This window comes from Bos javanicus, chromosome 6, assembly GCF_032452875.1.
Source record: "Bos javanicus breed banteng chromosome 6, ARS-OSU_banteng_1.0, whole genome shotgun sequence".
Taxonomy (NCBI): domain Eukaryota; kingdom Metazoa; phylum Chordata; class Mammalia; order Artiodactyla; family Bovidae; genus Bos; species Bos javanicus.
Window position 1 is genome coordinate 58,880,493 of NC_083873.1, and position 14,498 is coordinate 58,894,990.

Below are 14,498 nucleotides of genomic sequence, written 5' to 3' on the forward strand. Positions count from 1 at the left end.
GAATCTAAAGAACAAAGGTTGAAGCTCCCTTAAATCAATCATTCCAAAGGTAGATGGCCTTGTACAAGATAGAGGGTAACCTTGGAAAATCACAGAATGACGGTTGTGCAAGGTTGCAGGGCCCAGGTTGCACTCCCCTCTCCAACTGTGGTGCAGTTTCCCCAGCAGACCTCCTTTATGAGCGTTGGACCAAAGCACGTGCATAGATATTCCAGTTTCATCAAGAGTTATGTCAAACTCACTCTTTTGGAGCAATACTTTTTACCTGGTTACTTGGCAAACAGGATCAAGTTATAACTATAAATACTGCACAAAGAACCTCCCCCACATTCTCTACATGAGAATGGAGAGGCTCTCTTCAGCCCAGAGCAAAGATAACCCTAGATACCTTGATAGCCTATGCAAATAGCAGCAAAGGTGAAAGAGACACTGTGAAACACCAAGGTCACCTTGGGGCATAACAACATGTGTATCTAGATATATGGAGAGATCTATATTTCCAGAAAACTTGCTTGGAAAACTACTGCAAAGATACATGTCTGTTTTATCTCAACTTACGTCATCTTTCATTTAATCACTGAAATATGTAATAGAATATTTATTTCAAAGAAAATTCTCCCTTCTTGTTTTTTCCTATTAGAACTGGTTAATTGCTGTTGGGACTGGTTTAATACATTATACTAATTTCAACTCACTTTCCCTTTAGTGTCTGATGACATCATATTTGCCAGGCAGCCTGTTTATGGCTCAGAATCTTACATGTGTTTAGTGCTTTACCGTTTACACATCAGAGGTGCACACCCACCCACAGGAGGCATACTACTGATCACTGGGGCTTTTATGGACGAAAGCACTGAGGCTACCAAAGGATTAAGTGATGGATTAGAATAAGCAAAGAATGCCTCCCTTCGAATTCTAGCAATGCACAATTGCTTTTGTTACAAATCAGGAAAAATGCAGTTAAGACCCGCTGTGATTCCAGCCCCAGAAAAGTCTGGAGCAGCTGATACCACTTCAGATGGAGTCTGTCCCCGGCAGTACTGAGTCCTTCCAGAAACTGGAACCTCAGGTTGGAGGCAGGGGAGGAGGCTACAGCCTGAACACTTTTTTGAGAAGAAGATTCTTTAAGGATCTTTAAGAACATTGGGGTGCTTGCTAAGTGGTCCCAGAATCTTCCAATGAAAGCTGAGTAAGAACAGGTAGATAGAGGTAATAGCTGGAGGCATCGCCTTCTTCAGAAAATCTTTCATGAAATTGTTTAATTTAGCTCTTCTTGCATAAAGCAAGGAGACATCATTTTTGAAATCCTCACCCCTTACATTAATGTCTATCTCTCTCTACCCTAACAAGAGTTTATGGAGCATTTTTAATGTCCACAGGATCTATTAGGATTGAATCATTGTTCATATTTTATTGTTTTTGACCTACAAAAAGGCACTTCTGGATAATTCAACCCAATATGATAAAACATCTCCAGTGAGCAAAAAAAAAAAAAAAAAAAAAGGAACAGATTGAAAGCTGACTTTGTGGGTTAGAAGTAGTAAGGGTTTTGCTCTTGTTCTAGAAGCATCCAAATAGAGGAGAAATTGGCAGATTTAGGAAGAGACATGAAGAGGCAAGCAAGTCAGGTGCTGAGAAGAGGGAAGTGAATAGACTACATAAGGATGTCCAATAGACTACATAATGCCCATTAAATGTGCATTAATTTTTTAAAACACCATCCTTGTAGAGAAGGGGAACAAAAAGAAGCAAATGTAGAAAAATATGGGAAGCCTATTGAAAATGTGTTCATTTCCCCAGGAAGTTCTGGCTTCCCAGGACAGGACAGAGACCTTGGGCATTAATCTGGCTTGTGTGTGTGCTTAGTCGCTTCAGCTGTGTCCGACCCTTCGCGATCCCATGGACTATAGCCCACCAGTCTCCTCTGTGCATGGAGTTCTCCAGGCAAGAATACTGGAATGGGTGCCATGCCCTCTTCTAGGGGATTTTCCTAACCTAGGGATTGAACCCAGGTATCCTACACTGCAGGTGGATTCTTTACTGTTTCAACCACCAGGGAAGCCCTTAACTGGCCTAGAGCCATTACTTGGAATCCTTAACCTTTGCTTCTCCTTCTGATACACCTCATGGTTCTTTACAGGCTTAATTTACTGTTTTATTTTATTTGGTGCTATATATTTCTCTTTCACACATTTTAGTCTTATTTTCCATTGAGATCACTGGCTTCCGAGAGCAGGTTCCTGTACTATTTATTTCAGCTCCTCAAGGCAAGGCAAGACAGGCATTCACTGAGTCAACACTCAGTAAGTACCTACGAAATAGATTGGAGACTGATCATGAGGCTTTAAGTGAGCTCAACTGGAAATGTAAACTCCAGGGGGACCAATAATAACACCCATCTTTAGGCAGTAGCTCCTGGATGCTCTATTCTATGCTACATAATCAATATATACATTAGCCCTGCATCTGACAACAGCTTTACAAAGGGGATTATTATTTTTAACTTCATTTTACAGCTGAAGATATGAAGAGATTTCAGAAAGTTTAAGTGACTTGTCAAAGGCCACTGTAGCTTGTACTTCAACTTGAAGCCCCAGTGTGCTGACCCCAAATCCTACACTATTTCCACTGGTTTTCTGTTTTGTACCATGCCTGCCACCCTTTTGTAATAACAGTAGTAATAGCTAAGGCTCATATAGAGGTTACTCTGTGCCAGGTACTCTCCTAAAGTACATTAATTCATTCAAATCTTACAATAAGAGGTGAGCTCTGTTATTATCCATTTACAGAATTTAAAGGCTGTGTTATCCTGCATTTCTAACTTAGTGCCAAAAGATTCTGTAGAACAGTGAAAGATCACTGCTCAGAGTCTTTTTATGTACAGGAAAAAACCCTGTAATCTATATAGTATCTCACCTGCACGCAGCCCCAAGGCAGCCTGGAAGGGAGACAGGGAGAGAAAAAGTAAGATGGAGCTTGGACAAGGGCTCTCTGCCTGCCCCTCCGTGATCTTACAGGGGAGCCTTTAAATCGGTAGCATGGAGGAAGTGAACAGAGAGCAGACTCTAGTTATCAGAGTTCTCTGGCAGCTTCCCCCTGCATCACCCAGCAATTCATTAATTTATCCATGAAAAGACCTTCTACCAGCCAAGTCACAACCTTGTGAGTAACAGCAATGAAGATTAACAATATTTTCTTATTACTAGGCTCATTCGAAAGTTTGGCATAACTACAACAGAAATTTCCGCCCACATCAGAAGGGTCAGCTGTCAATCACGTTGGGATCCCATTGGATTGAACCAAACAGATCAGAAAATACAATGGATATACTCAAATGCCAACAATCCATGGTTTCTGTGCTCGGGTGGTTTGCCAACCCTATCCACAGGGATGGCGACTATCCAGAAGTGATGAGAAAGCAGTTGTTGTCCATTCTACCTCGTTTCTCTGAAGCAGAGAAGAATGAGGTGAGGGGCACAGCTGACTTCTTTGCATTTTCCTTTGGACCCAACAATTTCAAGCCCCACAACACTATGGCTAAACTGGGACAAAATGTGTCACTCAATTTAAGAGATGTGCTAAACTGGATTAAACTGGAATATGGCAATCCCCGAATCTTGATTACTGAGAATGGCTGGTTCACGGACAGTCACGTAAAAACAGAGGATACCACAGCCATCTACATGATGAAGAACTTCCTCAACCAGGTTCTTCAAGGTTGGTCATACATTAGCTCAATTTTAAAAACTGTTTCAAATACTTTTGCTATAGGATATTTAAGGTCACCTTTGAATCGGTTGCTGGTATTGTTGGACTTTTCTATTGTGCAGTGATGATAGAATTTTATGTTACTCTCATGTCCTTTTTTTTTTTCAGTTTTATGTCCTTTTTAAATGAGCTTGAAAGCAAAATGATTTTAGGTTGTAGATACATCCTTAATTGGCAACAAGATGCTGCTTCATTCCTTCAAAAAGAACACAATGCTAAAGGAAAGTGAAAAGAAAGTGTCCAACTCTGTGCAACTCCATGGACTGTAGCCCACCAGGCTCCTCTATCCATGGAATTCTCCAGGAAAGAGTACTGGAGTGGGTTGTCATTCCCTTCTCCAGGGGATCTTCCTGACCAAGGGATTGAACCTGGATCTCTTGTATCGCAGGCAGATTCTTTACCGTGTGAGCCACCAGTGCTAAAGGAGACATGTCCAAAGTTTAACAGTTTTAAGATGCTGAAAGCTTTTCTTGATTGTGCTCCTTTTACTCTATTACACGACTCAATGATGAAGTCTGAATACCGAGAATGAGCCATGAATGGCTAAGCTGAACAATTTCTATTGTTCCTGGATATTTCTCTAAGCCCTGCTCATCCTCTCATTCCTTTTCCATTACTCAGGGAGTGACATCTGCAGGTGGCTGATTGAAATAGTGGAGCAGAAGACAAGCTTTAATTATGATGGTTCTGTCCCCTACAGAGTTGGGCTCCATTTCTCTCCCATATAAAGGAATTCTCAGTGGCTCTTTCTACAACTCTGTAGCGCTCTTTAGAAGTCACAAGCTTGAAGGGAATGCCCTGGGGATCCACTGGTTTGGACTTCATGCTTTCACTGCCAAAGCATGGATTCAATCCCTGGTCAGGGAACTAAGATCATGGCAAACTGCATGGAGTGGCCAAAACAAAAGTTACAAACTTTGAGAAAAAAAACCCTGTAGAGAGTGTTCAGGGAACACACTCTGTAGATAGTGTTCAGGGAAGGTCCCCAGGGAGAGCAAGACACTACTGTTCCAACCTGCTGGAGGATCGCATGGAACAGAGCTGTGCCAGACCCAGCCCCAGGGCTCGTGCACATGGGGGCCTCCAGAGCAGAGAACTCTGCCCATAGAGCTTGGGCAGAGGTGGTGTCATTCCCTAGGCATTACCATTCCTCCTTTCATAGGACCCTATGACACCAAAGCACGAGACCCAGGGCCTGTTGAAACATTTATCTCATTAGAATCTCTTGACATCAATTCTACCTTTTAGGAAAAGAAATTCTGTGATAAAACCCTCAAAGTGCAGAAAGGAGACATTTCCATGAGAAAATGAAAGCTTTTAAGAACAAAGGTTCATGTTTGATTGAACCATTGTTGTTTTTATTGCATATTTAATTTTTATCTAATTCCTAAACGTTGTTAAATGTAAAGCTAGAAAATTTATGAAAGATCATCTTTTTCAATCCTCTTTATTTACTAATGGGAAAACTGAGGTCGACAAACCTGCCCAACAGCCCTGCCCAGGAGCACAATAGAGCAAGCCCTCTCCCCTCCTGCCCCTCGGCCCGGTCAGTTCTTGTTCTCTTACATCACCGTGCTTCTGTCTCCTCCTTAAAGCTGCATTCACATATGTTCATTCTCAAAGCTGATGTTTCAGTCCCCGAGGATTGTTTCATAGAAGACAGTTTGTCCACAAATGGGAAACAACCCAAGCTTGAAATGAGAAACTCTTGGTCAAAGCTGGCATCTGCATTGGTCCCAAAGGGTTCTGGAAATTACCATGCCCTCCGACACAGATTTGCACACTAAGTTAAGTCTCATGAATATCTTATTTTTAGTTTATGTATTTATTTTTTGGCCACATGGTGCCTCACGTGGGATCTTAGTTCCCTGACCAGGAATATTTTAAATTTGACCCTTTAACTGTGTTGTTCACTTGGGAAGACCATTCTAGTTGAAAATAACTGCCCCTTTTCAAATATAAAAATAAAACTCAAAAAAATAAATAAAATAAAATTCCTAGTTGATATAATGGGCCTGCAAATTAGGTAAAAGGTTGGTTTCACAATATCCTGCTCCTGGCATGTCATTTGTGAAGCTGTAAACATGAACCAGAGTGTTTAGGCCTCTGAACATCTGCTTTTGTCCTTCTGTACAGCAATCAAGTTTGATGAAATACAAGTGTTTGGTTACACAGCCTGGTCCCTCCTGGATGGCTTTGAATGGCAGGATGCTTACACCACTCGCCGAGGATTATTTTATGTGGATTTTAATAGTAAACAAAAAGAAAGAAAGCCCAAGTCTTCAGCACATTACTATAAACAGATCATTCAAGAAAATGGTTTCACTGTGAAAGAGTCCACACCAGATGTGCAGGGTCAGTTTCCCTGTGATTTCTCCTGGGGTGTCACTGAATCTGTCCTTAAGGTAAGTGGCTACTTAAAAATTAACTATGCATGCATACCAAGTCACTAAGTCGTGTCTGACCCTTTGTGCCCCTATGGACCATAGTCCACCATGCTCCTCTGTCCATGCGATTTTCCAGGCAAGAATACTGCAGTGGGTTGCCATGCCCTCCTCCAGTGGTTCTTCCCTGATCCAGGGATCAAACATGCATCTCTTTTGTCTCCCGTATTGGCAGGCAAGTTCTTTACCACTAGCGCCACCTAGGAAGCTCCACAAATTTAACTATGCTGCTGCTGCTGAGTCGCTTCAGTCATGTCCTACTCTGTGCGACCCCATAGACAAAGTGGTACAAATAATACACAATATTCCCTTTCATTTTACTCAATGACATCTAAGAAACAGCTATCAGATAATATCAAATACCATGATTATCTGGGGGTTATAAGGGGACATTGGGGAAAGAAGAGAAAGGAAGGGAAGAATTCATGCTTACTGAGAGCTTTTCATACTGCCCTCAAGTTGCATATAGTCCAGAGAGATCTTCCAGTCATTTTTGTGACAGCCATTTGTCAGTAGTATCAAAATCACAGGAAACAAATTTTACAGTTTTTCTTTTAATTTGTTGGCTGCACCATGTAGCATGTAGGATCTTAGTTTTCCGACCAAGGATTGAACCCACACCCTCAACAGTGAAAGCATGGAGTCTTAGCCACTGGACCACCAGGGAATTCCCTAGATTTTTGTTTTGCCAGAAGTAAATTACTAGTGGCCCTTCATTTAAGTGATTTATGATAAATTCGGGTCATTTGCCTTATGAGGTCTTTATACCCCAGTGGGGCTTCCTGACTGGCCTCATTCTTCACCTTCTTCAAATGTAACTCAAATGTCAACCTCTCAAGAAGGCTTCCCCCTACTCCAAACGGCATAACTTCATCACCATCACTGCTTATTCTCCCTTTCTGCTTTATTTTCTTATATGGCATTCATCACATCTACCATACTGTGTATTTACACATTTTCCTTTTTTTCAGCTTTATTGAGATATAATTGACATACAACATTGCAAGTTTCAGGTGTACAATATGTTGATTGGATACATCTTTTATTGCAAAAACATTACCACTATGGCATTAGCTATCACTTCCATACCATCACAGGCAAACCTCATTTCTTTTTTTATGGCAAGAAAATTTAAGATCTTCTTAGCAACTTTCAAGTATACAATACAATATTATTAGCTATAGTCACCATCCTGTATAATAGGCCCCCAGAATATGTTAATCTTATAACTGGAAGTTTGTACCCTTCAACCAGTGTCTCATTTCCCCCACTGCCATCCTCTGGTAACCACTTTACACATTTTCCTTACTGATCACGCGTTTCTCCTACTAGAATGCAAACTTTCTCCACAAGAGGGTGGAGACATTTGAGGCTTCACCGCCTGCTGGGTGCCTTACTAGAGCAGTTTCAGATACACGGTAGGTGCTCGGTGCATAGTGTATGAAAAAGGTCAACTTTTAGACCCAGGTGAGCCCTTAGAAACCTCCTATACCAAATCTTTCATTTTATAGCTGAGGAAAGTAAGGCCTGTCAATTAATAACAGAAAGTGACTTGCCTAATTAACAAATAGTAGCAAAACTGTAGCAAGCTATCCTCAAGTTCTCAGATGCACGATGCTCTTTCCAAAATAATTTTTCTGAAACTATTTTTGATGTACCAAGCATTTAACTTCTGAATGTATGTGCATTCAGTGTCCTTAATCATAAAACCCTCATTTTATAGGCAAAGAAATCGAAGCTTAGGGAGGTTACATAACTTGTCCAACTTACCCTGATTTGTCTGTCTCTGACCATTATGCTATAAGACCTCATAGTACTTGTATTCTAGAAGCTTATGGAAAAACAAGATGTGCAAGGGATACGACTAAAGGGCCGAAACCATGAGTGACCAAAGTTATGAATCTCAACCCCTATCAGTATTTAAACAAAACTTTAGTAAAGGTCCGGGAATGACAAAAGGAGGAAAGATATAGGGAGTGATATAAACACAGTGACTCGCCTTCAGTTTGGGTTCCCTGGAGAGGCACGCACTTACCCAGTATCTCTCTCCTCTTCCGCATGGCACAGGCAGACCATCTTTTCCCCACCACTTCAAGTAGGTTTATGTTTTGCGAAGTCTAGAACCAGCAGCGACAGGCCCCAGGAGGGCCAAGAGTTCCAGTTTGTACATAACCCAACCTGCAAGTCCCTGCTTCATGTGAAGACCTGTCTGCTCTCCATTAACTGACACTATGACCGTCAGTCTGCTCTGAGGACCCTACTCCTATTCCGCGGAGCAAGAGCTGATCACTTGGTCAGCGGAAAGTAATGCTGTGATCAATCAGACCTGGGCTTCTTGCTCACACCTGGAGCCCATTGAGGAGTCAGCGTCCCTTGCACTTAGGGAATGAGGATAAATGCTTTACCAAGAAAAATTTGGATGTTTTTTGAAAACTCATCCAAAGGTTGTATGAATAGATGATGGGCAGGCAAGAGTAGATGTGCTCTAAAGGAAGACTACAAAATGAAAATAACATTTAAAAAATACTACTATGCCTTCCCCAGCATCTGGGTCTATGTATATCTTTATTATTTTTTTTTCTATGTATATCTTTAGCTTCTTTAATTCAGAGAAATCCCCTTAACTTCATGGTATTGATAGTTTTGAAGAGTTCAGGCCAGTTGCTTTGTAGAATGTGGGACTTTTTTTTTTTAAAGTTTTTATCAAATTTGTTACAATATTGCTTCTGCTCTATGTTTTGTTTTGTTTTGTTTTGTTTTTTTTGACCAGGAGGCATGTGGGATCTTAGCTCCTCAACCCACACCTCCTGCATTGGAAGGTGAAATGTTAACCACTGAGCCACCAGGGACATCCCAGTTGCTTGTAAAATATCTGCAAGCATGAAGTTCTCTGTTTCTTTATTAGATTCAGTTAAGCAATTCTAGAAATAATACTACATAGATGCTGTTGTGTATTTTCCAATACATCATATTCAGTTCAGTTTAGTCGCTCAGTCATGTCCAGCTCTTTGTGACCTCATGAATTGCAGCACGCCAGGCCTCCCTGTCCATCACCAACTCCTGGAGTCTACCCAAACCCATGTCCATTGAGTCAGTGATGCCATCCAACCATCTCATCCTCTGTCATCCCCTTCTCCTCCTGCCTTCAGTCTTTCCCAGCATCAGGGTCTTTTCAAATGAGTCAACTCTTCACATCAGGTGGCCAAAGTATTGGAGTTGCAGCTTCAACATCAGTCCTACCAATGAATACCCAGGACTGATTTCCTTTAGGATGGACTAGTTGGATCTCCTTGCAGTCCAAGGGACTCTCAAGAGTCTTCTCCAACACCACAGTTCAAAAGCATCAATTCTTCAGCACTCAGCTTTCTTCACAGTCCAACTCTCACATCCATACATGACCACTGGAAAAAACATAGCCTTGACAAGATGGACCTTTGTTGACAAAGTAATGTCTCTGCTTTTTAATATGCTGTCTAGGTTGGTTATAACTTTCCTTCCAAGGAGTAAGCGTCTTTTAATTTCACGGCTGCAGTCACCATCTGCAGTGATTTTGGAGCCCAGAAAAATAAAGTCAGCCACTGTTTCCACTGTTTCCCCATCTATTTTCCATGAAATGATGGGACCAGATGCCATGATCTTCGTTTTCTGAATGTTGAGCTTTAAGCCAACTTTTTCACTCTCCTCTTTCACTTTCATCAAGAGGCTCTTTAGTTCTTCTTCACTTTCTGCCATAAGGGTGGTGTCATCTGCATATCTGAGGTTATTGATATTTCTCCCGGCAATCTTGATTCCAGCTTGTGCTTCCTCCAGCCCATAGGAGGCACATAAAGTCAGTTTCTTTCATCACTGGAGACACTAGTTGAAGTAGCAGTCACCAGATTTCTTGATGTGGCATTTGCCAGATCTCTTAACTGAAAGGTCCTTTTCCATTTGTAATTAAGAATTAATCTGATGGTGATATTTTGAGACTGTATAAATATCCTATTTCTCAACAACATTCAACCAATGCTCTTAACATTGATTTATGAACCTTGCTTGAATTAGTTATTACTTTGTAGATTGCAAAATGGCAAATTTCTAATTAGATTTTGTATTTATTAAGTGAATTAAACTCATTGTTTAATGAGTGAATTAACTCAATGTTATAATTCTTTTTTCTTTTTTTTTCAATGTTATAATTCACTGTTGTCACTGATTCACTGGAACTTTTGATGCTCAAATTATCTCAAATTTGGCATATGGGACTCTTTCAAGCTGTTCTTATGTCTTTTAGACATTTCCTTTCCAGTTTTTAAGTACGTTCTTATTTTTCTGGTGCAATATTCACCAGGACCCCCTCATCCCTTCCCTGAATCAGACCTGAAAACAGCCATGTTTCCAAGGAGTCCAGAATCCTTTTAGTGCAAAATAGAACTTGAGAACCAAGCTCTGGGAGCTGGGGCTGAGGTCAGAGTGCAATACTTTAACTATTTCTCTTAGCAGATTAATCACACAGTTGCTAAGACTAATGCTTTCTGGAGATTTTTAAAAGTAAAACAGATTTTCATTTGATTGTACCTTACCTTACTACAAGATTGCCCTTTGTAAATAAATATCCTTTCAATACCATGATGCTCTGAGGTTTCAAAACACTGAAACTGGCTATCTAGGCAAATGATTTTACTCAAATAATTATATACAGATTTAGCTTCATGCTCACATGATCAGTGTTCTCTCAGTTTAATGTTCTAGATAGCTAGCTGGCAGATGGCAAGTGGGCAATGATATATGATTTTGTAATTAGACTATGAAAGATGACACATGAGAAAACAATTAGAGGGAAAATATTTACCAAAGGCTAATTACCATTGATTCCAGGTACATTTAAATTCAGTCATGGGAAGAAAAAGCACTTTAAAACAAGAACAGAACTTTTACTTTTTCTTATTCATCTTGAACTTGTTTTTCTTAAGTCCTTTTCTGTTTTAATTTAAACTCAAGGACCTAACAGGCGATAATTTCAGGGGGAACTAAACCCAAGTCATAAGTACCTTATGTTTGTAGAGTGCTTTAGAGTTGACAGAGCAATTGCCCAGAGTCACAGACATTGCACAGTACACCTGTGAGGTGGGTGAGATTGCTCCGTCACTAAACAGAGTTGTCAAACCTGCTTTTAAAGGGACAGAACTAGAACAGGAGTCCAGGGCTCTCTGCTTAGTGGAGGGGCAGAGAATGGATTCAAGAGTCAACCTGCGAGATTCTGGGGGTTATTTTAGGGTTCTCTCCTTTCATGCTTCATTATCTTACATAAGGAGGGTGTTCAGAATCCTCCCTTTGGAGGAATAAATGCTGTCTTCTCACAGGCACATGGGAAGGGGAGAACTGAATGATGGATGTGTGACATCACTTGGATTTTTCAAATGGGATGTGTTAGCCGCATTCAGCAAATCCAAGGGGTCATTTCCTACTCTTTCCCACTGGCCTCTTTTAGGAACTGTGGCTGGGGTCCACCAGCCTCCTCTAACCCCAAATGCTAATCTCAGTGAAATCCTCCACAACTGGAATGCTAATTTGCCTTTAATTCGTGGCAGGTTTGGAAGGTCCATCTTTGTGGTTCCTTTTAACTGAGAGAACCAAGCTGATTTCCTGATGCATTTGAACAGAATCACATGAGAAGCCCACCCCCACCCCACCCCCACCCCCACAGTACCTGGTTTTTAGGACCCAGGAACTGGAAAACATCCTCTTGTTTTCTGAAAGACAAATTGTTTTGCAAGCCAAGCCCTAGGTGCTGTTCTTTCTCTACATTTTCCTGTCTCCCTGGTAAATTTCAAGGGCCGGGAGGGAGGATAATCCATCAGGGCTGTTTTGCTGACATCAACAGGAAAGGAGCAGGAAGACATAGGTTGTTCTGAAGGACATGTGCATCATTTATTTTCTCTATTGTGAGAGGCAAAATAAGATCAGGCTTTTCCTTTCTGGTCTGAAGGTCTGAAGTGGTTCAGACAGTAAAGAATCCGAATGCAATGCAGGAGACCCAGGTTCCATCCCTGGGTCAGAAAGAGCCCCTGGAGGAGGAAATAGCAACCCACTTACAGCCCGGTGGGCTACAGTCCATGGGGTTGCAAAAGAGTTGGACATGACTGAGTGACTAACACACATACACTTCTTTCTCTTAGAGGACGCGTGCTAAGATTCTGCCTGCCCGTATGTGCTTGTTTTCACAGCCTGAGTCGGTGGCTTCCTCCCCACAGTTCAGCGATCCTCATCTGTACGTGTGGAATGTGACGGGCAACAGACTGTTGCATCGAGTGGAAGGAGTGAGGCTGAAAACAAGGCCTGCTCAATGCACGGATTTTGTCAGCATCAAAAGACAGCTTGAGATGTTAGCAAGAATGAAAGTGACCCACTATCGGTTTGCTCTGGACTGGCCCTCAATCCTTCCCACTGGCAACCTGTCCATGGCTAACCGACAGGCTTTGAGGTACTACAGGTGTGTGGTCAGTGAGGGGCTGAAGCTCAACATCTCCTCAATGGTCACGCTGTACTATCCGACCCACGCCCACCTAGGCCTCCCTGTGCCTCTGCTGCACAGCGGAGGGTGGCTGAACCGGTCCACGGCCGAGGCCTTCCAGGACTACGCCGACCTGTGCTTCCAAAAGCTGGGGGACCTGGTGAAGCTCTGGATCACCATCAACGAGCCTAACCGACTGAGTGACATCTACGAGCAGTCTAGTAACGACACCTACTGGGCAGCCCACCACCTGCTGATCGCTCACGCCCTGGCCTGGCACCTCTACGACCGGCGGTACAGGCCTGTGCAGCGCGGGGCCGTGTCGCTGTCTCTGCACTCGGATTGGGCCGAGCCCGCCAATCCCTACGCGGACTCGCACTGGAAGGCGGCCGAGCGCTTCCTCCAGTTCGAAATCGCCTGGTTTGCAGAACCCCTTTTCAAGACGGGGGACTACCCGCTGGCCATGAGAGAGTACGTCGCCTTCAAGAATAGGCAGGGGCTCGCACGCTCCACGCTGCCTCAGTTCACCGAGGAGGAGAGGAGGCTGGTCAAGGGCACTGCGGACTTCTACGCCCTGAACCACTTCACCACCAGGTTCGTGATGCACGAGCGCCAGAACGGCAGCACCTACGACACGGACAGGGACATCCAGTTTCTGCAGGACATCACCTGCCTGAGCTCCCCCACCCGCCTGGCCGTGATGCCCTGGGGAGAGCGCAGGGTGCTGAAGTGGATCCGGAGGAATTATGGAGACATGGATGTTTACATCACGGCCAGTGGCATCGATGACCAGTCTCTGGAAAATGATGAACTCCGAAAATACTACTTAGAGAAATACATTCAGGAGGCTTTGAAAGGTGAGGTTCGAGGGCCATTTCCCTCGAAGTTATATGACATTCTCAGGTAATACAAACCAAAGAATGAGGGGGAACGGGGTCATTAATGACAGTCTATTATGGGCTTAGAAAAAGGCAGTTGTAAAAACTGTAGCTTACTCTCAGGGATAGGAAGGTTATAGGTTTTAAACAGAAGGGTGTCAAGATCCAACTCACACCAAAAGAATTGCTGCTGTTTTGTGAATACACCGCAAAGGACCAAGAACTGATACAGGGCGAATTGCACTGCTCTGGCTAAGGATAATGGTGGACTGGGTCAGGTTATTAAGAGTGGTGAAAGTGAAGTCGCTCAGTCGTGTTCGACTCTTTGCAGACCCTATGGACTGTAGCCTACAGGGTTCCTCCATCCATGGAATTTTCCAAGCAAGAGTCCTGGAGTGAGAAGTGGATAGGTTCTGGATGTGTTTTGAAGGTAGTCAACAGGATTGTATGTGTGTATGAGAGTAGAGTCAAAGATGATTCCAACAGAGGAGGTGTTTTAAGTTTGTTGACAGAAGGTATAAAAGAGTTGAGTAGGAGAGTAAGAGTGAGTGGCTGGGGAAACCAAGTGCAGTTATTGGGCAGTTTTCTCACATCTGAGCTCTGGAATCAAGGTAAATAAGCAATATTTTTCTGCTTTTAACATTGTGAACAAGTTGACAGTTAAGTCCTTTGACCTTTATGGCTCCAGTTCTTAAATCTGAGTTTCCTGCAGGTGTTTTTGTATTATTATAGATATGTTTTACTTCAATCTTTTAAAAATTAATTATACCTAAATTCATCTTCTCAAGAAAGATCATTGATTAAATAATGTCAAAAAACCTTTAATGAAAATCATGTTTTATGAGCATGAGACTTAGACTGTTTTCAATGAAAACTAAATTCTTAAGGATATCTAATAGTTCACATGTGATTAAT

General features: G+C 42.4%; 1 protein-coding gene across 1 annotated transcript in view; it reads left to right on the forward strand.

Annotated features, from left to right (window-relative positions):
• KLB (klotho beta) overlaps positions 1-14,498 on the forward strand; it is a 37,297-nt gene that overhangs the window by 17,193 nt on the left and 5,606 nt on the right. Inside the window, exons 2-4 of the mRNA XM_061419943.1 lie at positions 3,207-3,717; positions 5,905-6,173; positions 12,419-13,562. Coding sequence (XP_061275927.1) covers positions 3,207-3,717; positions 5,905-6,173; positions 12,419-13,562 — 1,924 coding nt within the window. The remainder of the gene's footprint in view (positions 1-3,206; positions 3,718-5,904; positions 6,174-12,418; positions 13,563-14,498) is intronic.